This window comes from Prosopis cineraria, unplaced genomic scaffold (assembly GCF_029017545.1).
Source record: "Prosopis cineraria cultivar Desert tree isolate PC_DT_omini unplaced genomic scaffold, ASM2901754v1 PC3, whole genome shotgun sequence".
In the NCBI taxonomy this organism is placed as follows: Eukaryota; Viridiplantae; Streptophyta; class Magnoliopsida; order Fabales; family Fabaceae; genus Prosopis; species Prosopis cineraria.
Genome location: NW_026555334.1, coordinates 24,679,326 through 24,705,478, shown reverse-complemented (window position 1 = coordinate 24,705,478; position 26,153 = coordinate 24,679,326). Strand labels below are relative to the sequence as shown.

Below are 26,153 nucleotides of genomic sequence, written 5' to 3'. Positions count from 1 at the left end.
CCCACCTTTGCATGCATAGCTTCTGCAAGAATACATGCACCCGCATTGAATTTATTAGAGACACGGTTCTCAAATTTATAAATATCTGACCGACAGATTAGAAGCTCATAACCTGATGATGATGCATCAGTAGTACCTCAGCTACCAAAGCTGCTTATGCTTGTTTCGTGAATAGGTAAGATGCTACTGTGCCTGAAATTTCTAATAGAACAATATAAAAGAAATAAAAAATGTGCCGGAAGCCCTGAAGCTTAAGCAGTAGAAAAAGAAACAATAAATTAACTAGACATGCGCAATTCAAATAAAAAGATTTTAAGAAAAATGACAATAAAATTTTCTTGAATTATATAAATGACTTTCTAATCTCTTAAAATGCCGTAATTTTACTAAAGTCTCCTAAAAACTTTTATGTCAGTAAATTTTAAAGTAAAAAGATCATTTTATTTTTCTTGAAAATAACAAGCTTCAATTACAACTTTCTTGAGGAATAAAACCTTTTGTTATATAAATCGCAAGAGTTAAATAAGAAATCTAACTTGTTAAGTATAATTTCTGTCATTAAAAAACTTCATTAAATAACAAGCTCCAATAATAACTTTTACTTAAAAATAACAATTTTTGTTCTATAAATCGTAAAAATTGAATAAAAAATCACAGCTTGTCAAGTATAATTTTTATTATGAAAAATAAGTTGTCAAAATAGTAAGCCTCAATTACAACTTTTGTTTAAAGAATAATAATTTTTATTCAAAAAAATAGCAAAATTGAACAAGAAATCATAATTTATCAGTAAAGGTAAAATGATTTTTTAATTTAAAATTTATTGACATAGAAGTCCTTAGGAACTTTAGTGAAATTATGGTGGTTCAATGCACTAGATTGCTATTTCTATAATTCAAGAGGATTTTATTGTCATTTTTTCAAGATTATAGGTGTTTTGTCTTTTAAAACACAAACAACAAAGCTCTCGTTCTTGCTATTATTGGTCAGAGCTTTAGGAATATGGAGTTTTAGCTCTCTAGGCAGGTCTTGATCTTGCTAGCCTCCTAAATTCTGCTTTCTAAGCTAAATCTTCAAACCACACATTTTGCTTTGTCAAAGTGATAAATTGAACTACCAATAAAAATTGGTCTAGTTGATAAAGATTTGGCTCACAATCTACAAGATCATGGGTTCAAAACTACAAAAAAACGCAGCTTAAATTTCGTCGCTAACCTGTTTAGCGACGGAATATTTAATATTTCTATAACATTTTAAATTTCAATTCAAAAAAAACTAATTGCTAATTAAGTATAAATTAGCAATTAGTGGATTGATTATGGTTTTTGATGATGGAATAATATATGATGTTGGTTGATTGTTATGTTAATAGGATTGAATGGTAGAATGGCAATTCGGGACATAACGCGTAAGCACAAGTAAGATTACCTCACTATACCACGCGCTGCGGTGCATTGCACATATTTTATTTAAAACCTAAGTTAGAACTTATGAAGTCAGAAAGAAAGGAAAGGGAAAACACAACTGGAGAGAAGAGCTTGGCTTTGCTAGGGCATTAGATATCTAGAGTTCGAGAGTTTTCTTCAGCTAGTAACTTGTCAGGTAACTATCATACAACCCTTAGCTTCATTTCTACCCTATTTTCATTGAATTTGATCAGTTAAGAAATCGAGTTAGGAAGTTTTAAGGTGATGAAATCTAAAAGAAAGGTTTAAAAAATTTCAAGTACGAAACTAATGATTTGTGATTAGTCTAAAGTAAAATAGTTGAACTATAAGGATTTAGGCTCAATTAACCTAAAGAATTAGGTTGAAATGGTGAAATTAGATGAATAAATAAGTAAGGAGGTTGTTATGGTTATTTGAATAGCCTATAAGACTAGTAACTATAGGTGATAGATTATGTGAATTCAAAAGGTGTTGATTGGACTAGTTTGTGTGTTAAGGAATTCAGTTTAACCAAATCAATGCCTATACTAAGTGTTGAAAATTGACTAAGGGACATTATGTTGTATAAATTAAGCATTTGAGAAGTTGCTTATGAGAATCTGCACCTTGGAAGGCCTCAATGATTGGTAACCCTTGACAATAATGATAAAAGGTAACTAGAGTAACCCTTTTACTTGTTTGTTTGTGAAATTATTTACAAGTATTTTATATAACTATATGCATTATGATTTATGAACTAATAGAGTAGCGTTATTGTTAAAGGAATACGCATGCAGGTGTGTGAGTTATGTATAAAATGAATGTAAACAGCCATACATATAAATATGTGCATTGCATCCGCGAATATATCCTAGATTAGGGTAGGGGGTCGTGGCCCTACTTTGTATATATCTAGAAAGTCCTAAAGGTCTTGAGTGTAGAACTTGACTTTACTAAGAAGGACCTAAGAGATCTTGAAGGTCTCGAATATAGAGCTTGACTCTGCAATAACGAACCTGTGATAATAATCTATAAGTTTACCCTAAACTAGGGTAAGACATTGTGGACTTACTCTGTGTAAGACTAGAAGTTTTAAAGGTCTTAAGCGTAAAGCTTGCCTCTATCAACAAGGATTTAGGAGACCATTCATACGCAAAGAAGATACCTTATCTGAATAGTAGTTTGGTAGGCCTTGTTTTGTGTAAGAATGGAAGTTTAGGTTCAAGCATAGAGCTTACTCCACTAGGTGGAATAGGGAGTGTATGAACATGAACATGAGCATGATAAATAATGAATATGAATTCATGTATAAGTATATTATACTGTTTTTTTAAACACATGCTATTTTATCCCTTGTGTATGATGTTGCTTACTAATCGATATTTAAGTTATATTTGAGTTATTGGAACGTATGTTTCACTCTATTACCTTTGTACATAGGTGAAGAGAACACGAGAAGGCTGAAAAAGGAAGTGAGGAGAGAGTAGCCTCACTTGATAGTGGTATGACTACTAATTGTGTATAATGAATGTATAAAGTTATAATTAGATATTTGAGTTGTCAATTAGGATGCATAAGTGTGTGTGAATATAAATATGTGAATGTGTATATGTTTTGTGGTTAGAAACTTGCTTTTGTGTGTGTGTGTGTGTGTGTGTGTGTGTGTGTATGATATTCCATCTCGCCGAGAGTACCACAATAATGATGGTATGTGGGCAGGTCTAGATGTAAAACAAGTAAGTGTTTTCTATTGTGTATCTTGTTCTACTTGAATTAAATGTGAATTGCATGCAAAATTATGCATATATGTGAGAATTTGATACAAATGGTGAGGCTAAGCCCCATTTGGAAAAGTCAAGTATATTTGTGATTTTTGATTATATGGTGAGACTTAGCCTTATATGAGAAAGTCAGATGACTTAAAGTGAAACAAGTATATATGTGTATGTAGTTAAATGTGTTATGCCTCATATAAGTCAACAAGTGTGTAATGTGGCGTTGAAAGGTCAAATTAAGTGATTAATGTAAGATATGTGATTTGATGTATTAATCGAGTGTATCTAGTCCCTTTGAATTTGGATTAAGGCCTAAAGTAGTCTAATGGGACAAGGAATGAAAATTGAACACTTAAGGTGCAAGTTTTGAAAGAAAAAGTAGATTTTTTACTCAGGTGTCTAATTTTAAATCAAACAGTTGGATCGTGTCCAAATTTTCTCATTAGTTAGTGTTTGTAGTGAACAGAAAATACCAAGCGTGCCAAAGACGTGGAGTCTCAATTGATAACAAAAGGGTTCCAAGCTCCTTTACCACAGTTTACTCAGATGTAAAAAATATACAAGATTTTAATAGAATAAGTGTTTGATTTTTATTGAAATGCAAGGAGTTACAAGTCTAAGTTGAAAATAAAATTAACTGATAAAACTAAAGGATAAAAAGTGTAAAAATACGAGTCTATGATTGAATGTTGACTATCTTTCTTTTACGCCTTTGTCTTCTATTTCTAGTATCAGAGTGGTGGTAGCCTCTCTTTTAATACCTAACACGTTTTGCCGAGAAATCAGGGATCTCGTAAAACTCATGACACGGTCTTTATTCTGAATTTCCCATTTTTTGTAATTAGCCCGTCTCACTAAAATACTTGGGCACGATGTTCGTGGATTCTGGAAATACTCGAGATCGTGTCTTCTTGTGCCAACAATCTAATGTCTGTAACTGGCAAAATTTCGACATGTTTATTTTATCGTGGCCTTTTATTGAGCTTTGGGGCCAGCCCTTTTGTTTATATTGGGCCTGACTTTTTAGTTACTCTACTCAACTAGCCTTGTGATATATATCAGTGACGTTTCATATTTTAGCCTAAACAGCTAAAATATGTTATAAGTTTTGTATGGGCGCTTGAATCACTTCAATAGGCGTCGAATGCAAAAAATAGTGCTCAGTGAATGTTTGTCTTTTGAGCTGTCACATAACAATAGAACTTACTATCATATGCGCCATGGCACATGACACAGAAAAGAACAAAGCATGTTGCTTCATACCACATGCTGCAGCACATGGTAGTACAAGCCATAGCACATGGCACATTCCACAGAAAAATAATTGTGCTTATTTAAGTCTTGAAATGCTTCCATTGGCCCTCTTATTTGAATATGTTTTATAAAGTCAGGACCCTGCATTTTGAAAACCAATCAAGGGCTATTACTTTGATATTAAGTTGTGGTTGTATTGTAATTTGTGTGAATGTAATGGTAAAGTTCGAATTAAGTAGGGACTTTACAATTTCTGTCGATAAAAATACCATTACTATTTTGTCAATGATAGCATTTGCAATTCGATCGCTATTTAGTGACAGGAATTTTTCATCACTATATAAGGATAAGTTATTCTAACTTTATGACAAAATGCATTACGTTGCTAATCTGTAGCAAATTTTCCAACAAGCTCATTTCGTTGCTAATTATTTGGTAGACTAAAACATCATTGCTACATCACCTAATGAACTAATGCCACCTCACTATCACCTCATCATCTAGTAGACCAATGCCACCTCACTACCATGTCACATATTACTACCTTCAATTGTGTCTTAGTTAAGCTCGAACTCACTACGTCACACTCCTTAATGCCTTTGTGTTCATCTTGTAGCCACTTGAGTTGAAAGGAATCTTCAGTATTAATTGATAAATTAAATATATAATACTTAACCATACACACATATTAATAAATATATTATTTAAAGTATTATTAAATAGTATTTAAATTTACTTATTTTTTAACATTATATTTATTTATTAATATGGCAAAATTAATTTATATATAATAATTATTTCTAATATATTTTATTTAAAAAATTATTTTTGATAATAAATTTAATATTAAATTGAAAAATATTTTATTATCAATATATTATATTATAATTTGTATCTTAAATTGAAAATATTTTATTATCATTATATATTATATTATAATTTGTATCTATATAATATATAATATTTTAATTTTTTTTAATTATTTTATTTTATTTTTAAATAAGAATAATTAAGTATACAATTTAAATTATTATTAATAATGTACAAATAATTTAAAATAATAAATTATTTTAAATTATAATTTTTAAATTATTTATTTATAGCATAATATTAAATTACTAAATAAATCACATGTAAATATATATTATAAATAATAAAATTAAATTAAAAATAATTTGCAATAGAATTATTACATAAAGCTTTGTGACAGAATTTTTTATTGCAAATTCCGTCATTAAATTAGAACAAGACATCCTAGACATTAGCAACGGAATTTTCTGTCAGTAAATTCTGTTGAAAAATTATTTCTAATGAATTAGTGACGAAACAATGATAAAATTTTAGTGATAGAAAATTCTATTGCTAATTTAGCAATGGAATTAGTGACAAAAATTTATTCCATCGCTAATTTATTATTTTTTTTATAGTGAAATCCTGTTGCCTATGTAAGAATTTTATTAGTGGCAATTTGTAAATACTTTTATAAGTGCTTTTGGGGTATATAGCATGTCTTGACTCTAGTGATCCTGACCCAACTCATCTAAAATTTCATGTAAAAAAAGTCATAAATTGAAATGTACTCATCAAATAGCCATTCCTATTATTTTTTTTAAATGTCAATTCCTCAGTACAACTCTAGATTTGCAATTTTATTGTGATTTTATAGCCAAAAAAATTATTGGACTACAAAATATCCCCACATTTAATGAGTCTCCAGCCCAGCTTCATGGAAAAAACCTGATTTTGTATATACACTTCCTTTTTCTCCATCATGGAACCCCATAAGAAATTCTTGTTATTTCCATCTAATTCATCACACGTAGCAACAAGAAGATTCACTGCTTGCATGGCATGCATAGGCATACTAAACGTCATTGAACTAATCAAAGTATTTATCCTATCAAGAGCAAGTGAATTTGTCTCCCACCTAAAAAGCCTCTTTTTCACCTCATCAATGACTCCCTAATACATCTCCTTGTTAACTCGTTTGTAAAGAACAAGAACCTCAAGATACTTTCCTAAGTCAATTGTTTGAGAAAATCCAAGAGCATTGCTTAACTCCAAACTTCTAGTATCACTAGTACAGACAGATAAATCTACATCGATTAAAATAGCTTATCTACATTAGATACTCAACCAGTGTGGATAAGACTGGCGTAGATATCATGAAGTCATCTACACCGATTATTTAACTGGTGTAGTTAATGGATATATCTACACCAGTTCTAAATTCAGTGTAGATAACATTAATTATGAATATATAATTTTTTTGAAAATCAATATCTACACCGGTTCTGGATATGAGCGGTGTAGACTACACCGGTCATATCCAGAACCGGTGTAGATATTGATTTTTGGAAAAAAAATTACTCCCGTTTTTTTCATTTACCCCAGCCATTATAAGTTGCAATTTAAATTCTGCATTAATCAAACATATAATAGCCAGATAACAGTAAGCCAGCCAAGCAATCATATATTGTTCAAATCAAATGAATTTAAAATTATGTACAATTCCAAACATATAAAACATAAATTGTCAACTAAGTAATCCTACACACAACAATATATACTAATGTTTACAACTACACAGTTCACTCTTCCAAAGGATGATTATTATAATGATCGAACTTGAAGAGTCCCTAATGTTGCCTTATTTGATGGATCTCTGAATCCGAAAATGGAGATGGATCATTGAACATCTGAAAAGATTAGGGATAAGGGAATTAAATTAATAATTCAAAGAAATCATCAATAATACCTAAAATTAGATTTACCTCTTCAGTGAACTGAGTCAAGTCAGCGGTGATGATATTGTATGCATGTCTCAACACATAAAAGTCGCACAAATTAGCAAGGGGTTGCCGACAGCTCTATGGAATAACACAATACTGTCATAATTATATTGAAAAAAGGATCTATCATCAAAATTACATAAAATAAAAACATGTATAACTTGTTACCTTTGGTGTTATCCATGTAGGATCCTTGACATCATATGGGCCTTGCCCAATCGAACTTGTTGGCTAATCCTCATAGCCCTATCATTAACATGACATAGTTAGTAACTTAATCACTAAAAAAATTTTATTATAAGACTCCTTAAGCACACTTACTGCTTGCAAGATTTTCTCATTGCTGGATTGAGTTTACGATGCAAAGAGTGTAAAAAGATTATAGAATTGCTCTTCATCGAAAATGCTACCAATTACCAGTGTGTAATGCAAAAAAAAGTCATTTAAGTAATATAATGACTGCCTTGATATTACCAAGACAACATTTACACATCGTTATGATAACTAGGATTAAATAAAATCTCCTATCGAAGTTACCACAACTCAAGGGTTTGAAGATAATTAGTTTAAAACATTAGAATCCCAAGAAAACCCTTTTCTAAAATATTGTTTGAGCTCAAACAATGGTTAAAAATCAATTCTACCATCCGAGCCTCCATATCAGCCCAACGGAAACCATAGGCTCCTGAATCAAGTGCACATTCACAATGATCCGAGCTCACCTTCAGTGGTAGAATCACCCAGCCAAAGGTGTCCTGTCCTACTTTCGGACTACGATTTCCTTCTATCACACACGAATCGAGGTATTGTTACTCCAATACGGTATCATTGATGCTAAGGAGCGTTACTCTCCAACGCCATATCCCGCATGGATACTAAGGAGAAAATCTCCAACATCGTGCCTCACTAGACACTAAAGAGATACATGCCATATGAACTTTCACTACTCCTTCCTACGGGTGAACTCCTACCCCTAACATGATCATGCCCATATTCAACATATATATCACATAAACATTTCAAATTTTTCAACTCATTTATATATGACTTTCATCATATTCATCATTTGCAAAAATAGATTTTCATGCACAAAACCACATTTCGCAATATGCAAGGTTATCAAATCTCAAGTTTAAATCCATATGTCTACTCACAAATAGTTAAGTAATATAATCAATCAGTGTAAATTATTCCATTACCTCAACCTTTTGTCATACATAAAAGGGTTACTATGGTTCAACATTAGCTTTGCACGTTCTATAAGCACAATATAGCTTAAGCAATGCTCTACGCAATCAAGTAACAATCATCAATTATCACTCAAAATAACTCTGAATTCTCTAAGTTCTAAGTGTCTAAAATACCCAAATTCCTTTTCTAACAATATCAACCATTTCCAAATACTCTAACCATCCTATTAAACATCCCAACACACTAAATTCCCTAACCAATGTCCCATATTGTCTCAAAATCCTCAAATTATACTTAGGGTTCGTCCAAACCCTTATCAAAATTTTCAATCACCATAAAACTCATAAACTTAGGGTTAGAGGCTTGATTTAACTCCTCAAGACCTTAAATAAATCAATGGATTTGGTCTAAACTCAAGGGAACTAAAATTAAAGCGCTCATTGCCCTAAATGTCTAAATTTTCGTACAATAAGGGAGAGGGAGAAGAAAGGAAGGCTTACCCAATGTATATGAAGCTTGAAAGGCCTCTAAAATCACATAGGAAGCAAGCCCTAGTAGCCATAAGTCTTTCTTTATCACTGCTCTCGAGCTCCTTCTTTCTCTCTTTTATTTTTCAAGTCTGATTCACGTTCTAATAAGTGCAGATTTTGCATGCCTGCTGCGGCGCATAGCACAGAAAATCCTACAAAATTTTTAAACTTCCTTCTGTGGCATGGCTTGCTTGAACATCGACTTAACCCTCTTCTAAAGCTATCCAAGGATTCAAAAATCATGTTAGTCTCCCATAACCCTTACTAAATTAATAATTTATCTAAATTAACTAAATTACCCTTGAAAATACTAATAATTACTAATAGGGAAACTTAAGATGTTATAAATATTTGATTCCATTACGAATAAATTCAAACATAGTTACTTACAAATTGAGAAACATGAAAAAATAAAACTCCTTTCTGCCTTCATTGAGCCTCTGGTTCTTATATGCCTCCTTTACCTCTTTAGTGGTCTCTTTATCATTAGTGTAATGCAAGTAAAGAAATCTGTATTGTTTGTCTTTACCCGAGGAAACTAGCAATTGATGCAAAAACCTACAAAAATAAAAACAAGTTAGTTTAAAAAGCTGAATTGTTTAATTTCATTTAAATTTACAAGAAGACACTTACATCATCCTAATTTGAATGTTTGCCATGGTTAAGTCAGTATCAATGAGAATCAGACGGAGGTCTTCATTCTCAACAAAGATTTCATAATTATTTATGCCAGTAAGATTAGGATTTGCTTTAAAACACCGAGGTGGAAATGATCTACCATATGCCATCAATACAAATTGGTCCTACAGACTTAGCTTGAACAATTGTGGCTACAATGGGGTTTGCTGTTAAATAAAAAAATTAGTAACACATTCTTAAATATAAAAAATTCATTACAATTAATTAATAAAATTAGTTACTGGATTCTGAGGCTTCCTAATAAGTCCCTTTGGCCATAAGCAAAAAGTGCCCTTGGCATCTTTTACTGTCTTGATCTCATTAATGGGGAATGGGACAGGAGCATCATCGATTTTTACCTCTTCAATAGTGACCTTGACAACATCTTCTTGAACCTCCTGGAAGTGGCATTTTGACCCCTCATGGATGCAACCGTGTGCTATTAAGTGTCTTTCTAGATCCTCCACATACAGGTAGCGTAGTTTAACCTCTAGAGTAGGGTCATCCTTTAAAGGAAGTGGAACGATGTTGCTCCATTTATTACTCGAATGACAAGCAGGGGAGTTGGTCTGTGGGCCACTTGGATCCTTGATTGAGCTCATCATTATCATCATCATTTCTTCCTTTATCTTTTGTAGCTTGGCTTCAAGAGTAGCCTCAGCCCTCACCTCAGCACTTGATTGAGCTAACATGATATCCAACCCCTCCCTAGTCACGAGTCCTCAAGAATGGCATTGACGAGGTGGTCAAAATACATCTCTTATGCTCACCCCTGATCTGAATCCCCAAACATGTCCAGGATGCTCTCCTTTCCCTATAGCAATGGTCAGGATATCATTTCTTTCCTCTAGGATGAATGATCCTTCAAATTGCTTATGTTTAAGCTCATCCTGTAACATACAAATAATAATTAATTAGTAATATCTAATATTTAAAATAAGATTACAAATGACAATTGTACTTATAATTTTTTGAGCAACCTTACGAGCATGCTCACTTGAAAAGGATCCGTCCTTCTTCTTGTGAGCATAGATCTATCTCTCATCGTGATGTATTGGAGATGGTGGAGACAGTAGAATAGAAGGATCTAATTGAGCTTGTTCTTCTCTCTTTTTCCTCTTAGCATCCATTAATTCCTTGCCGGCCAACACATAACTGCCACGAGACTTTGTTTACGGGCAATTATTCTTCCTTCCAACTTCTTGTACCTTTCTCCTCCTTTCCTGTGAATTAAAATTACAAAATATTCATTATCTGATAAAGATAATGATATATAACTAAAATGAACAAAAATAAATTAAAATAAACTAACTCACTAGAGCATCTGGCATAGTCTGAAACCTAACAAATTATTCAAAAGTAGCTGCATCAAGAAACATGTATTAGGTACAAGGATTAAGCCATGGTTGTACTTTTGGCACCTCAATATGCATAAATCTCTTAGCTAGTGATGTCTTAAAACTCCTCCAATGATCACAAGCCTAGGTCATCAACCTATGCTTAAAGTCTATACTAGTGGGGACATCGTATTTGACCTGTAATACATACCATTGAAATAGTTAGTAATATAATGATAGTAATTAGTAACAAATAATGATAAAAAGTGATAAAAGCACATTTCTCATACATTGATGGCTTCCCATATCTATTCCTTTACTCGTTCTGAGACATCATCCCATGTGGGTGCCAATATACTTGGCTTGCTATGAGTTTGGAGGCCTAAAAAATTGATAAACTTAGCCCCATTAGGCCCGATTGGCTTCCAACTATCATTAAACTAGATTGAAATCTTCTCGCCTTTGCTCTAACTTAAAGCCAACTCTCTTAATTGTGTGCCACTTCTAGGTCTCTTGGATTGTGTAGACTAGTTGCTACCTGTATTTTAGGGACTAACAATCACACAGTTATCACCACTAGTAGACACGATAGGAGTAGAAGGGTTAGGCTGGTCCTAACTAACGCTCCGATCCTCTATGTTCTTATTTAGACAATAAGTAAAAATCAATAGTGATATAACTAATAAATAAAGCATGTTCTAATATGAATAAAACACAATAAATAACTAATTTAATAAAGCATACATGTTGTAAATAAATAACTAACTTTTAACATATTTTTAAATAGTAATATTCTCCTATATCCCTTTTTGGTGATTATCTCTTGTGCTATTTTTGTCATCTATTTCATCATATTCAATACAGGCAAGCCTCTTAAGAAAGAAGCAGTCTCAGAAATATTGAAATTTGAACAATCCTTCTCATCAATATTAACCTCCCTTTTTCCTTCAAGAACCACTGACCATGTTTTACTTTTTCAGATCCGTGACATAAAACATTTTTTTCGCTTAGTCTGCCATAATAAAAGATTCATCGTCAAAACTTAAAGTATTCAAGTTGACTAATGTAAATCCCATCCTATCCTGATAAAAATAATTTTTAACATCAACCCACTTGTATTTGAAAATAAGGATTTTAAATTTAATATAGTCAACCTCCCATATCTCTTTAATAACTCTGTAATAAGGCATGGATGCGAATAAAGGATTTTGGTCTTTCTAACTGGAGAAGTGCATGCCTAAGGCCATTAGCATAACATTACTGTTATGCATGTTAGTCCTATTACCTAGAGACTTTATATAGAACAAATACCCATTAATATCAAATACAGTACAACATATAATATCACACTCAAGACCTTGTGCCAGCCCTTGATAATATTAGGAACACAATCTTCCTTCTTAACTTTATGCTTGAACCACTTTGCAAAAGTATTGTTATGTTCTCTAATTAATCTGTGCTCATTTATCCTAATTTGACTATTTTGCTTCCTCACAAGTTCTTTATACGCATCTATATAGTCTTGAACTTGATCAATGTTATTCAAGATATGTAAGTGTGCTTGTTGCAATTCATGAGGATCAGCAGTCTTCACAGAAATGCCATGTCTACGATCTTTGACATCATATTGTCTCAACCCAATAGATCGTACATTATTCAAGTAATCTTGGCAAAATTTTACTCTTTCTTTGGAGACATATTTTTGCATAATGGATGCTTCAAGATGGTGTGGACTCTTCACATATCCTTTTAGAGCTTTCACTGTTCTTTTAATTGGGTACATCCATTGTAAATGCACAGGGTCACACAACTTTATCTCCCTCACTAGATGAACAATTAGAAGTATCATAATGTCAAAAAATGATAGAAGAAAGAGCTTTTCAAGTTGGCACAAGATAAGATATGCTTCATTTTCTAATTCATCCAATTTTTAAGGCTCATGGACTTTACGGTATATAGCATTGAAGAAAAAGCAAATCCTGGTTATGACGTCTCTCAATTCATCTTTCCAGAAGCCTTGAATAGCTACTGGTAATAGTTGTTGTATTAAAACATGACAATCATGAGACTTGAGACTTACTAATTTTAAATCTTTTATCAACATGAGTTTTTTAAAATTTGAAGAATACCTTAAGGGAACTTTCATATCGTGTAAGCACTCATAAAAGCTTCTTTTCTCATCCTTGCACAAAGTATGTTCAATTGGAGGACAGTAAGTCCTCTTACCAACTGGTCTTAGATGTAAGTCTTCTTTAATTTTTATATCCACTAAATTTAATCTTGCCTTCACACCGTCTTTAGACTTGCTTGGTATATCAAGAAGCATTTCAACAATAATGTCACACACGTTCTTCTCTACATGCATGACATCAATACAATGTCTCATATCAAGATGACACCAATGTAGAAGGTCAAAGAAGATAGGTCTTTTTTTCCATATATTTTTTCACTATTCTTTATAGTCTTGCCAAATGTAACACTGATATCTTTCACCAATTCATAAACTTGCTCCCCTGTCAATGGCTTTAGGGTAGTTCCATGCTCTTGACCACCGTAAAAAGCTTTCCTCATTCTACAATAATGGTGGTCCTCTTCAAGAAATCTCCTATAGCTAAGATAGACTGTCTTCTTTTCATGATGAAGTTGATCATAGCATGTGCCTACTTCATAAATCAGACATGCTTTATGCCCCTTACCATTGTAGCCTAACAAGTTTCCATATGCAGGAAAGTCATTTATGATGTAAAAGATCATCACACGCGACTTGAATACCTCCTTCCAATTCACGTCAAATACATCTACACCTACTTCCCATAGCCTTTTCAAGTCTTCAATCAAGGGTTTTAAGTAAACATCAATGTCATTTTTCAGTTGTTTTGGTCCTGAAATGAACATAGATAACATGATATACTTGCGTTGCATGCACAACATGAGAGATAAGTTGTAAATCACCAATAGAACATGCCATGAACTATGTATGCTGGTAAGGGTGCCGTAAGGATTCATGCTATCTGTAGTAAGTCTAAACTTGAGGTTCCTTGGATCATTGCCAAACTCAGGAAACAAAGTGTCAATTTTCTTCCATTGCTTCAAATCAGCTGGATGTCGGAGCTTTCCATTTGAAATCTTCTCATCCGTATGCCATCTAGATTCTTCGCATCCTTTTCATTAGCAAACAATTATTTAAACCTTGGTATAATTGGAAGATACCATGGTACATTTGCAGGAGCTTTGTTTTCTTTATACCTTGGTGTTTCACATACAAGACACTTCTACTACTCTTTATTCTCTTTTCTGTACAGTATGCAGTCATTTGGGCATGTGTGTATTTTCCTGAACTCCATGCCCAGTGGGCATAGAATTTTCTTCACCTTATAGTAATGAACCAAAAACACATTTTCTTTTGGAAGCATTAATTTGAATAACTCAAGCATTTCTGTGAAACTCTTATCGCTCTACCTAGATCTAGATTTCAAGTTCACTAATTCTAACACTGCTTTTAATAAACTAAATTCCTCACACCTCGGATGCAAAGGTGTCTCTGATCACTGCATACATTATTGTACACTTGAGATTGTTCAAAAGCCTCTTTACTCACATCACGAATCATGTCCTCCAATCGATCAACCATATCATCATCAATAACAATAACATCAACATGCCGCGATTGAGATGTACTCAACATTGGCATATTCAATCTTTCACCATGTCATATCCATACTCTAAACTTTTGAGAAACCTCTCACAAATTAAATGTTCATATATCTTATCTGCACTTAGCCACCTCTCATTCAAACAGTCCCTATAAGGATAATAAAATCTCCTACTATCTTTTTTAGCATTGCTTTGAGCAAATTCTAGAAACCCCTTAACCCTATTATCATACTCTACGCTTGTTTGTTTGGCATCTATCTAACTATGATTCATGTTTAATTTGTCTTCCTAAAACATGACAAAGTTCAAGGATTATTGCTGAATCCATTAAGATAGGGCCAGATAAAGAGTTATATATTAAAAAAAAAGAAACAAGCATGCTAACATAATAATTTCCAATTTAATTTGGAAATTTTTAATTTTTTGAGAATATTTTTTAGAGTTGACTTCCCTGCTATCTAATAAGTAGGAGGGAAGTTAACTTTATATTTTTGGCCCTTTCCATAAAGAAGAAGGGGCAAAAAAATAATTTTTAAAAAATTTTGACAAAATCTCTCGTAAAAGTTGGACTTTCTAATAAATTTATAATTAAAAATATAAAAAAAAATAATATTATTTAAACAAAACAAAGTTACATGCAATGCCTAATGGCCTCAAGCCTCTATTAGCACTCCATTAGTGTGCAAAAAATAAATTAGTAATGATATCACAACTATTTAATTCACAAGAAATGAACTAGCCTAATAGAATTTATATAGGCATAACTGAATTCCTTTAAATTCAAAATCAAGAAAAAAATACCTAGTTCAATTTTAATGAAAATACAAAAATAGCAATTTGGTACTAGAATTACCAAGATCATGCATACAACTTTATGATGGAAGATACAAGTTAATGTACCTGTTAATAAGCCATAACTCAAGAAGTCAAATTAAAAGTGACTACTAGCTACTACGAAGTTTAAATATAATCCATTAAGACCATAATTTTTAGGAAATTGTGGGATTAGGCACTTCTGTGCATCAGCTCCATGGAATGCACAGACATATTAGAAACTATGAATATGGTTTTGTTAATTTGTTTTGGAAAAATGAGTTGTATTTTCAGGGTTGTTACAATCAACAAATTGGAAACTCGAAAAAAGCTGGAGACAATATCATTAGAGGCTCAAAATCATCAGCTTCTCAATCAGGTACTTTTTGCTACTTTTGATTCATTTAAATTCTTGATTAACTAAAGAGAATTCCACTTGCTTTATTAAGTATAACAATTGTGTTAGATTTTCATTCTATTTATGCTTCAGAACATGGTAGAAGGAGGTCCAAAAAGCATCAAGAAAAAGGAACAAAGGAAGAGCAGGCCGCGTGTTTTGCTAAAGGTCTCAACGAGAAGGAAGTGAGTATATTAAGCTGAATATATGTTAACTTCTATTTCTTTCGTAGCTTTAAGGATTTTATTTAGGAAATTGTCTGCTTTTAATGTTGCAGTTGGAGGAGGAAGACAAAGAAGAGGAGGTTAAATTAATTAGCAACATAATTTATCGTTATATACTGATTAGCAGAGGGAAAAAGGGAAAGATTTTAGACACAACACAATCAAGATTTCAGACACAACGCAAGCACCTAATAAATAATTAATCTCAATCCACAAACTCCAACAACACGAAAAGGAGGGAGGATTTCACGATCAAACCATGAACGGGGAAGGGTGAAGCTTTATACACGCACATTGAACCAGTCACCAACGACGAAGGACGTCTTGGTGACAGTGTTTCAACAGTAGAAGAATGAAAGCAAATCTCAAACAATTGTAAGAGATTTTAGCAGAGAAGGGAAATGGTTTCGAAGATTTTGGTACATGGGATGATCTCGACCAATTGCAATAAACCCACGACCACCAGTGACACCACAATGATAGAGAAGGCCGAAGGAAGAAGGGCGAAGGACGAAATAGGTGGGAGGAAGATTAGAGTAATGGAGATTTGGAAACAAAAAATGAACGAGAAGGATTCCTAATCTCTCAACGCGAGTGATGCATATTTTGAAAAATGAATGTGAAGGAAGGAGAGTAAGAAGAATACCATATTTACACCGGTTAGAAGGGCAACTTGGTGTAGATATGGGTACAGAAATTTTTATTTTAAAATAAAGACATCTACACCTGTTACATGTAGCAATCGGTATAGATATGGCATAATTTTATTTAACCAAAAAAAAAAAATAAACATCTACACCAGGTATTTATGAAACCAGTGTAGATAAGTTAATAAAAAAAGAAAAAAATATAATAAATTACTATCTACACCGGTTAAAAGGTAAACCTGACGTAGATAAGGGTATATATTTTATTTTAGATATAAACACATCTACACCGATTATAGTGGTAACCGGTGTAGATATGGCAGAATTTTATTTAACAAAAAAATTATGTATCTACATCGGGTATAAATGCAACCGATGTAGATAAGTTAAGAACAATAAAAAAACTATAATAATCTACATCGGGTATGAAGTATAGTTGGTGTAGATGTGACAAAAGATATATTTATTTTTTAAAAAATTTAGACATATCTACACCAGTTAGGATTAAACTTGTAGATATGGATATCTACATTGGTTTAGGAATAGAACCGGTGTAGATATTGGTCGAAAAAAATTTTATTTATGAAATTGCCATCATCTTTAATTTCTACACCATAGGCGTTATAACTGGTGTGGATATATGGGTATAAATTTTGTATTTTATACTAGTGTATAGCAAACATTGGAGGAAAAGAATCCCTTGGTCTTTGCCGCATTAACCTTCAGCCTAGACCCTTCACAAAACTTCTGCAAGCAATTGTTAATCACATCACCTGTTGTAAGTGAGATTTAAAAAAAAAATATCATTGTTGAAAAATCAATGCGGGATAGTGAGAATATCCCTACAGACTTAAACCGGCTTCCATTTCCTTTCGTCTTTCCATGTTTCTGAAGATGTACCGTTTTAATCCAGGAAACTAACATCCCAGGCCCAGGACAAACAAAAGTAAAAGAAAAATACTCGATTCAAAACGCAAAAGCACAAAAACAAAAAAAACCCGAGTACCATTTTAATAAGGCCTACCTAATTTACAAATTAGAGCCGAAAGAGAGGCCCATTGTTTTACAAGTAAGCCTAATTTCTGAAGGATAGGTTCTCGTTCACTGCCCTAAGCATTGTCCTCTTTCCCGCTCGACAACGTTCGGCGCGCTCTTACTCCCCGGCTCCCCACGTCTGGCTTTCCATTTGGCGTTTCCTCCTTTCTTCTTCATAGCCATCGGTGTTCTCCTAACCAGCGTAAACTCTCCGGCGCGGCGAACCATCTTTCACTCTCTGCGACCGCTGTCTCACACATTCGCACTTATCTGTCTCCATTCTCTTATTTTCGTCGAACCAGCTGGAGCTCATCTCTGCCCCTCTAATCTCTTCCTTCAGTGACGCTCTCGCCTCTCGTTCACTCTCTCAGCCTCTGGAGACTCTTCTCCGCACCGTCGCCTCTCCTCCTCCTTCTAGTTCCTGCTTCGGCGTTCGTGCTCCAGCTCAAGCTTCTGGGCTCTCCTTTTCGCAGGTCACCTCTGCTTCGCGTGCTCCTCGCTTGTGCAGTCGATATTCTCGCTCTCTGCCGTCTCCCCGAGCTTGTCTTTACTAGATTTTCTCCAGGTTCGTCCGTTCGTTGCCTTTGCATCTCCAACTCCAATTTTTTTGGTGACTTTGCTGAATAAATATATAATAATCGTCTACCCTTATAATTCTTTCTTTGTCAGTTCAACGCACTCTGATCTTAGTTTGATCAGCCTAAGGCAGCTAGCTAATTAGATTAGTTTTTTTTTTAATATTAATTCTATGGCTTCTGCCTTCTTGCTTCAGGCCTGAATCACGTCTCCTTCCTAGTAACCTTAGTTTGTTGTTATTGTTCAGGGTTTCTCGTTTTCTACTATTTTAGAAGCAGAAGATGGGTATAATTGAACCCTACAGAGCAATTGGATACATCACGAGCAGTGTCCCTATCTCTGTCCAGAGACTTGGTACTGAAACTTTTGTCACTGTCAGCGTTGGGAAGGCCTTTCAGATTTATAACGTAATTTCATGATTGCTCAAAATCTTTTAAATATGTTGATGTTGATCTTTATTCTGTTTGTTTGTATTAATCATTTCATATTTGTAATGTAATGTCGTGAGTGCTCATAATCTTTTGAATAGGTTGATGTTTATTTGATCTGTTTGTATTTATCATATCATTCATTTGTGCTATATTTTTGATCAACTTGACCGTAAATGTGGGATTTTCTCAACGCAGTGTGCAAAACTCAACTTGGTTCTCGTTGGTGAGGCTTCATTTCATTGTTTCCTTTTTATTTTTTGATTCAGTGAAACTTATTTTATGGATCAATCCTATTTTTATTGGAATGTTCTATTTTCATGAAAGGTCCTCAACTGCCAAAGAAGATTAGAGCTCTTGCTTCCTATCGTGAATACACTTTTGCTGCATATGGAAGTGACATTGCAGTTTTCAAGCGTGCACACCAGGTTTTCCCCATGATATACTGCAAAAACCCCCCTCAATAGTAAAATAATATAGAAGCGAAAAAGAACAAATGCTAGGTTGTTATTGTTATATGTTAGATGTCACGACGGGTGACTTTACTTTTTTTAAAAATGTATATATATTATACATTTTTTGTTTTAAATTTTCTTGAATTTTGGTAAGCTTAAGTTTGAAACTTTGGAATAAAATATCACTAATCAAGTTGATAGCAAATGGCCCAAAGAAATGCTGGAAGGAAATGGAATTAGTGTTTTTTGGATGAAATTTAATGCCATGCCTCTTTCAGGTAGCGACTTGGAGCAAGCATAATGCCAAAGTCAATTTCCTACGATTGTTTGGGGAGCATATAATTAGTGTTGATGCTCATGGTGACATGTTTATGTGGGCTTTTAAGGGAATTGATGAGAACCTTGCTCCATTTGGACACATGAAGTTCGATGATAAGATTAGTATTAGTTGTATAATGCATCCAGATACTTACCTTAACAAGGTGACCACCTCTTTCCTTATGGAATTTTATTAGAACTTGTGCTATTTAGATTGCAACGATCTTGTGTAACCCAGAAGCATATAAGCAGGTTCTTATTGGGAGTGAACAAGGTCCTATGCAACTTTGGAACATTAGCACAAGGAAAAAAATATATGAGTTCAAGGGATGGAATTCCCCTGTCCTATCTTGTGTGTCTTCCCCTGCTCTAGATGTTGTTGCTGTTGGTTGTGCAGATGGAAGGATTCATGTTCACAACATTCGATATGATGAAGAGTTGGTTACATTTACCCACTCTACACGAGGTTCCGTGACTGCCTTGTCTTTTAGCACTGGTAAGTGCGAGAAGTTTTTTTGTCATCTTAATTAGATGAAGGTAAGCATTGCATGCCACCATGGTGCTATCTTAAAAGAACCGGGTTTTGATAGTTACTTTACATGAATATCTTTGATTGATTCCTTTTCTTGTAAAAAGGATTCATAAATCAATTACAGGAAAGTTAAAATTTCATTTTCAGAATTTATGGTGATTTGAAATGAAGTAAAAGAAAAGACGTATAGCATAATTTGTAAAAAAAAAAAAGATTAAATTGCAATGAAAATGCTATCTTTTGCTCGCCTCCTATCTTCATTCTAGTTGGTTGTAATTAGATTATCAACTCAATCGGGATAGTTCAAGAGTATCAACTCAATATGAATCTTAAGAATATCATAATTCAAAACAATAAATGTCAAGTTTTTCTAAATCATTAATTTCATGGTGGAACCCTAGTTACCTCAAATCTTTTAACACAATTGGTGAATTCAACATCCGCAACCATAACCCATATAGTACTTAAGCCCAACTATCACAAAACATCAATGCATAAGACCAAATTCTTAAGCATCACTTTGGGTTTTCAAAGAAGCACCTTGATTCTTTGCTTATAATCATACCTAGACATTTCCCATAACTTGAACATAAATTCGAACACTTATTCTTGCTCTTCTTAACACACAATTTAAGCCCCTAAAAACCCATAATCAAACATCTAGGTTCTGCATTCAAAGCCCACATATTTTATAACAAAGGCATAAAGCCAAGCATTGACTTAGAAATACTTCCAAGAGTGAAATTATAATTTATAACATTTCAAACTCACAAATTCTAGTCCTCAAATCAGAACATCAATTACCCACAACCACCAAGCTCTTGTGCCATGGAAAATCAGAAAAATGAAGATTAGAGTGGAGAGGCTTACCTTCAACATTCAAATGAGTTTTTTTGAGTGATTTTGAGCTTCCAAGGCCCTGAATATCATGCCCTAGCAGAGTCCCACGAGCCTCCCTCTATTTTTTTGGTTTTCTTTGTCCATTGTGCAAAACTCCTTTTAAAATTCTGTCTGCGATAGTTCATCGTGTCGAAGCCATATTATCCAGACTCTAATATTATAGTTCTGCCCATGGATGCTCAAATCAGACCTTAATGAGATAATTTTGACCTTTAAACATGTATTAGGGACATGGGATGTTACGCTCATTTACCTGCTGTTTCTGTTTCTTTTAGATGGGCAACCCCTTCTAGCTTCGGGAGGATCATCTGGTGTCATAAGCATATGGAACTTGGAAAAGAAAAGGCTCCAATCCGTCATAAAAGAGGCTCATGATGGATCAATCACTTCATTACATTTTTTCCCTAATGAGCCAGTTCTGATGAGTTCTTCAGAAGACAACTCTATTAAAGTAAGATTTTTTTTTTCAATTATCTTTTTCAAAGACATATGGGAATCATTTTGTTTCTGAAACATTATTACTTTTTATTTTTACTAAATCTCATTATGTGTAGATAGCTATCATTCGTTGGGTGTAATTCTAGACATTTGTTTGTTTTCTTTGAAAATAAGATGATAGGTGAAAGTAAGTTTACCTCATGTTATGTGTAGTCTGTCATGGTATACTGGTTGTTGTGCTCATTGAAGCTTGCAACTTTGTGAGCATACCGTTTTCTTGTGGATTTAATTTTTATTGGCTGTAATCAATGTTATTTCTCAACAAGTTTTCTGTTCTGCACAAATAAAGTAGAATTATTCTACCAAAGAAATAGTTTCTTTTTTTAAGGCATTTTTCTTATAAGGTAAAAATATACAAGAGGATGTTGTATCCTGCTTCGAAAAAGTGCTAGAATTCAGACATAGACGACCAAAAAAAAAAAAAGAAAAAAAAGAAAAAAAGATTGAAACTTAATCATGTAGATAAGCATATCTACTTTACCCAACTTACTCCCAAGACATCCTTAGTGCAATCACCATAACTGGTCTAGGGTGCCTCTGGTTTCATCACTTTGATCATGTCTTTAATCGTCTAATGATATAACAAGGTTAGATGCAATCACGTGATTATCCTTGTAAAGAAGCATTGACAGCTTCTTTTCCTTTTCTGTGCTAACATAGAATTTCTGATTTAATTTTCTTTTATGTGCCTTTAATTTCTTTCCTTTCCTTTTTAATTGCAAGATCTATTGACCTGATTAGGATTTCTCTTATATATATATATATATTCCCCCCCTATATATTAACTTTTTTTCCCTTTAGATGTGGATTTTTGACACAAGTGATGGTGATCCTCGTCTTCTGCGTTTCCGCTCTGGCCATAGTTCTCCCCCGCTCTGCATAAAGTAATTATCATTTCTGTGTTAATTTTAGTTTTGAGCACATTTATCATTGTTTAGGCATCTATAAGTTTAAAGCAGTTTATTTTTCATATGTCAACATGAATGATTCTGTAATTATAAAGTATTCTGGGTTCCAAAAAGGGGAAAAGTATTGAAGATTTCACCATTTTATCTCATTCATCTGTTTTTCCCCTGATATATTTGTTGTTTATTGAGCATTATAATTATATTGTGATTGTTGTAATTGTTAAAATTGTCCTTGATTTGATTGTTATGTTTCTAGAAAATTATTATAAGGAACTAAGCTACACGTAATTAGACTGCAGCAGAGTTGCATATTTCTTATGTTAAACGATATAAGACTTATTATAAGAATTGTTATTTCTTACTATACAAGACTGTAGCAGTGAGAACCCAAGGCTAGCAAATAATCTTCACAAGAGAACTGGAATATAAATTCTACTTGTCAAGATCAGTGTTCCAAACATTCAGCAGTTTGTAAAGTCTGTCATTGTTATGCTTTGGCGCTTTTACTAATTCTGAGTCTTCAGTACTTTTACTAGTTCTGAGTCTTCTCCATGTCCAAATTTCTGATTGTGAATTTTCCTACCTCAAATATCATTATCATTTTTAATGATTTGTGTCATGTTCAGCAGTATTGCATGGATCTTTCATATTATTTCTCTTATTGAGTTCAATTCATTGGTTATCAAGTTTTCCTTTCACTTTTGTGTGTGTGTTGTGCCTTCACTAAAATCACACTTTGTGTAAATCACATATGTTAGGTTTTATGCCAATGGGAGACACATTCTCTCTGCTGGTCAGGATCGTGCCTTTCATCTCTTCTCTATAGTTCAGGTTTGTAACATGGGTTTTTGTTTTTTCTCCCCTTCTATAAAAGTGAAATTTGCTAAGTTATGACCCTTTTTTGGCTGAAAAGTTATGATCTGAATATTGCAATATTTATTTGTTCCTTCTTCCTTTGTCTTCTATAAGATCTTTTGTGAAGGTGACCTTGGATATCCAATAAAAATATTCCAAGGTGCATATTTTATAGGTGTGTTGATATGGATATTCCCATGGTTAAGTCATCATTACAAAGTTTATATTGACATGACAACGCCCTATGTTTGACTCAATGAGTTAAGGTGTCAAATCTGTGTTGATGTTACCAAAGCTTATATTGATGTGACAACACACTTTATGCTTCACTTAGTGGGTTCGTGGTTTCATACCTGTGTTGTTGTAACTGATTGTAAACTTTCATAAGATTTCTTTGACCTTGACCATATTGCCAGTACTTGGTCCTCTCTATGCAGATAGAGCTTTGATCATGGATTCCTGGAGTTATCTTTTCCCATGTTTCAATCACTTTATTTGTTTAAACTCTTTCTTTCGCAACAATTAAGGTGGTATCAAGTCAATTATTAATATTTAATGTGGCTTTTTATTTTATCTTATCAGTATTTTTATCCATTAGATACTTTATCTAGTTAGCTTTTATTTTATCTTCTAGAGATGTTAGATATATTTAACCTAGAGTTATTAGGGCTAAGCTAGAGAGGCTGGTTTGTTGCCTTTATGCATACCACTGGTTCTGAACAGAAGAAAAATTAGAGCTGGGGAAAGTAAAAATACTTAGCCGTTTCATCAAAATGAAATACTTATTTTTGAACGTGGAAATATACAAGATTTCCTACAAAAGCGGAAACAGATTATTCTAGGGTTAAGTACAAATAGAATGGAAGGACTCCATTCATTTAACTTAAAAACTCTATTAATAACATAGACCATATTATGTATCAAACTTGGGGATTCTATTGGTGTAAATTCAAATGCCTCAATTTGCAATTTCATGGGAAAGATTTCCCCATCGTTGGTAAATGCATACCATTAACTAGGGAACATCCAATATTGAAATCAAAATGAAATGGTGGAAACATCATGCGCTTATTCTTGCTGAAGCTACACGCTAATCTTCATATTGCAATTTTGTCAACTTTGTAGTTAGATTTCATTATGAAAGACTGATAATTGTCTGTTTCACAAATCACATGTAGAGCCAAAGAGCTCTTCCAAGTCGTTTGCGTCACCCTTAGTAGTATGGGAAAATATTGTCATTTACAGATGCTAAACTTTTGGCAATTTTTCCTTAATTTAAAATTTTCCTTTTCCTCAATTATTTATAGGATCAACAAAGCAGGGAGCTTTCTCAACGACATGTATCTAAACGTGCCAAGAAACTAAAGTTGAAGGTATGTTTGGTTCTTCATTCTCAATTTTTTTTCTTGTGTGAGATCAGCTGGACGTTTCTTCTTTTCTTTTTTATTGTTAGATCTTGAAAGTTTGGCTTTTGAGCCCTTGGCTTTCATTGTTGAGGCATTTAAAGTACATGTAAGTTAAACTGTAATGCCTGCTTTACTGTTGGCAACCTTCTATACTGTTTTGTCCATTCCCCACTTCGTTGATATAAATAATATAAAAATTACTGTAATTTATATTTGGTCCCACCTATTATCCCAAGGGTCCAGATTTTATGGATTAAGTCATAATGTGTGCAGGGTCACCTTTTTGCTTGCTTTAATATTTTGTTGTTTTGTAAGCACTCAGACCATGTTTTGAAGTTCCCTATTAGGTAATAGGGTAACATTGATTCAGTTCTCAAGTTATCAATAGCAAAATCTCAGAATTTCCCTTTACTTTTGTCAACTGCTTCATTTAATTTCTGTTGTGTATTGGATTGAGCTGAGCTCTATCATTTAGTATTAGAGTATTACGATCTAAGGGTTCTCTATGGTAAGGAGTTAAATGAGCCAATTGGGGGGTTGACTAGAGACTTGAATGCACCAAGAGGGATGCTTGAAAAGGTGCAAGAGACCTTGGAACAGCTGATGAAACAAAAGAATGTTGTTGAGTACCGTATTAATGAATATAGGAGGCATAATAATGAAGATAGCTCAGGGGGTAGTGCCTGAGGAGACAAGTAAATATAGGAAGTCAGATCTATCTATGTTTACAGGCAAAGATCCACTTGGAAGGGTTTTTAGGGTGGAAAAATATTTCCGCATCAATTCCATAAAAGAAGCCAAGAAGATGAAAGCAACAGTGGTGTGCTTAGAAGGCAAGGCTTCTGAACTAGTACTAGTAAGTAGAATCTAGATCGCTTATTTGTGGTTGGCTAGAATTTAAACATGAGCTTTTGCCTTGGTTTTACCCTTTGCAACTTGAGGATGGATACAAGATGTTGCATGTGGCCAAACAAGATCACTCAATACTACTTGCAGAGTTCGAGAGGCTTTTTGCTCCTGTGAGAGAGACACCTAAAGAGAGCTTGATTGGTGTCTTGAGAAATGTGTTGACACTAGAGATTTGTGTTGAACTTAGGCTTATGAATGTCAATTCGTTGTGTGAGGTGATGGAGATGGCAGGCAAATTCGAAGCAAGGAATTTGGTGGTTGATAGAGCAAAGGAGAATTAAGTAAGCAAGATCCAATGTTACCTTAGCGTGCTCAAATTAGATCCAGCCCAAACCCACTTAACTTAAGTGGTTGGGTACTCAAAACGCACAAGATCACCATGTTCACTTCCTTGTAGTTGCACACAAACATGATGTGAGTGCCAGAAATGAAGAATGAAGACTTGAAAATGGGAAGTAGCTCAATTGGAGTTGTGTCGGCAAGAAAAGGGGAGGCTGCATGGGGGCTTTCAAATGTTGAGTTGGCTCATTGAAGGGAATTGGGGCTTTGTTCCAAATGTGTATGTGAAATTTATCCTAACTATGTATGCAAAAACAACAATTTACAAGTGATGT

At 33.6% G+C, this 26,153-nt stretch overlaps 1 protein-coding gene across 1 annotated transcript in view; it reads left to right on the top strand.

The window, feature by feature from the left end:
* Positions 1 to 17,826: 17,826 nt before the first annotated feature.
* LOC129304574 (uncharacterized) overlaps positions 17,827 to 26,153 on the top strand; it is a 30,564-nt gene continuing 22,237 nt past the window's right edge. The window contains exons 1-10 of the mRNA XM_054944282.1: positions 17,827 to 18,319; positions 18,578 to 18,737; positions 18,957 to 18,984; positions 19,086 to 19,186; positions 19,492 to 19,695; positions 19,784 to 20,027; positions 21,239 to 21,414; positions 22,263 to 22,345; positions 23,128 to 23,200; positions 24,532 to 24,597. Of these exons, the coding sequence (XP_054800257.1) occupies positions 18,612 to 18,737; positions 18,957 to 18,984; positions 19,086 to 19,186; positions 19,492 to 19,695; positions 19,784 to 20,027; positions 21,239 to 21,414; positions 22,263 to 22,345; positions 23,128 to 23,200; positions 24,532 to 24,597 (1,101 nt within the window). The 5' untranslated portion in view covers positions 17,827 to 18,319; positions 18,578 to 18,611. The remainder of the gene's footprint in view (positions 18,320 to 18,577; positions 18,738 to 18,956; positions 18,985 to 19,085; positions 19,187 to 19,491; positions 19,696 to 19,783; positions 20,028 to 21,238; positions 21,415 to 22,262; positions 22,346 to 23,127; positions 23,201 to 24,531; positions 24,598 to 26,153) is intronic.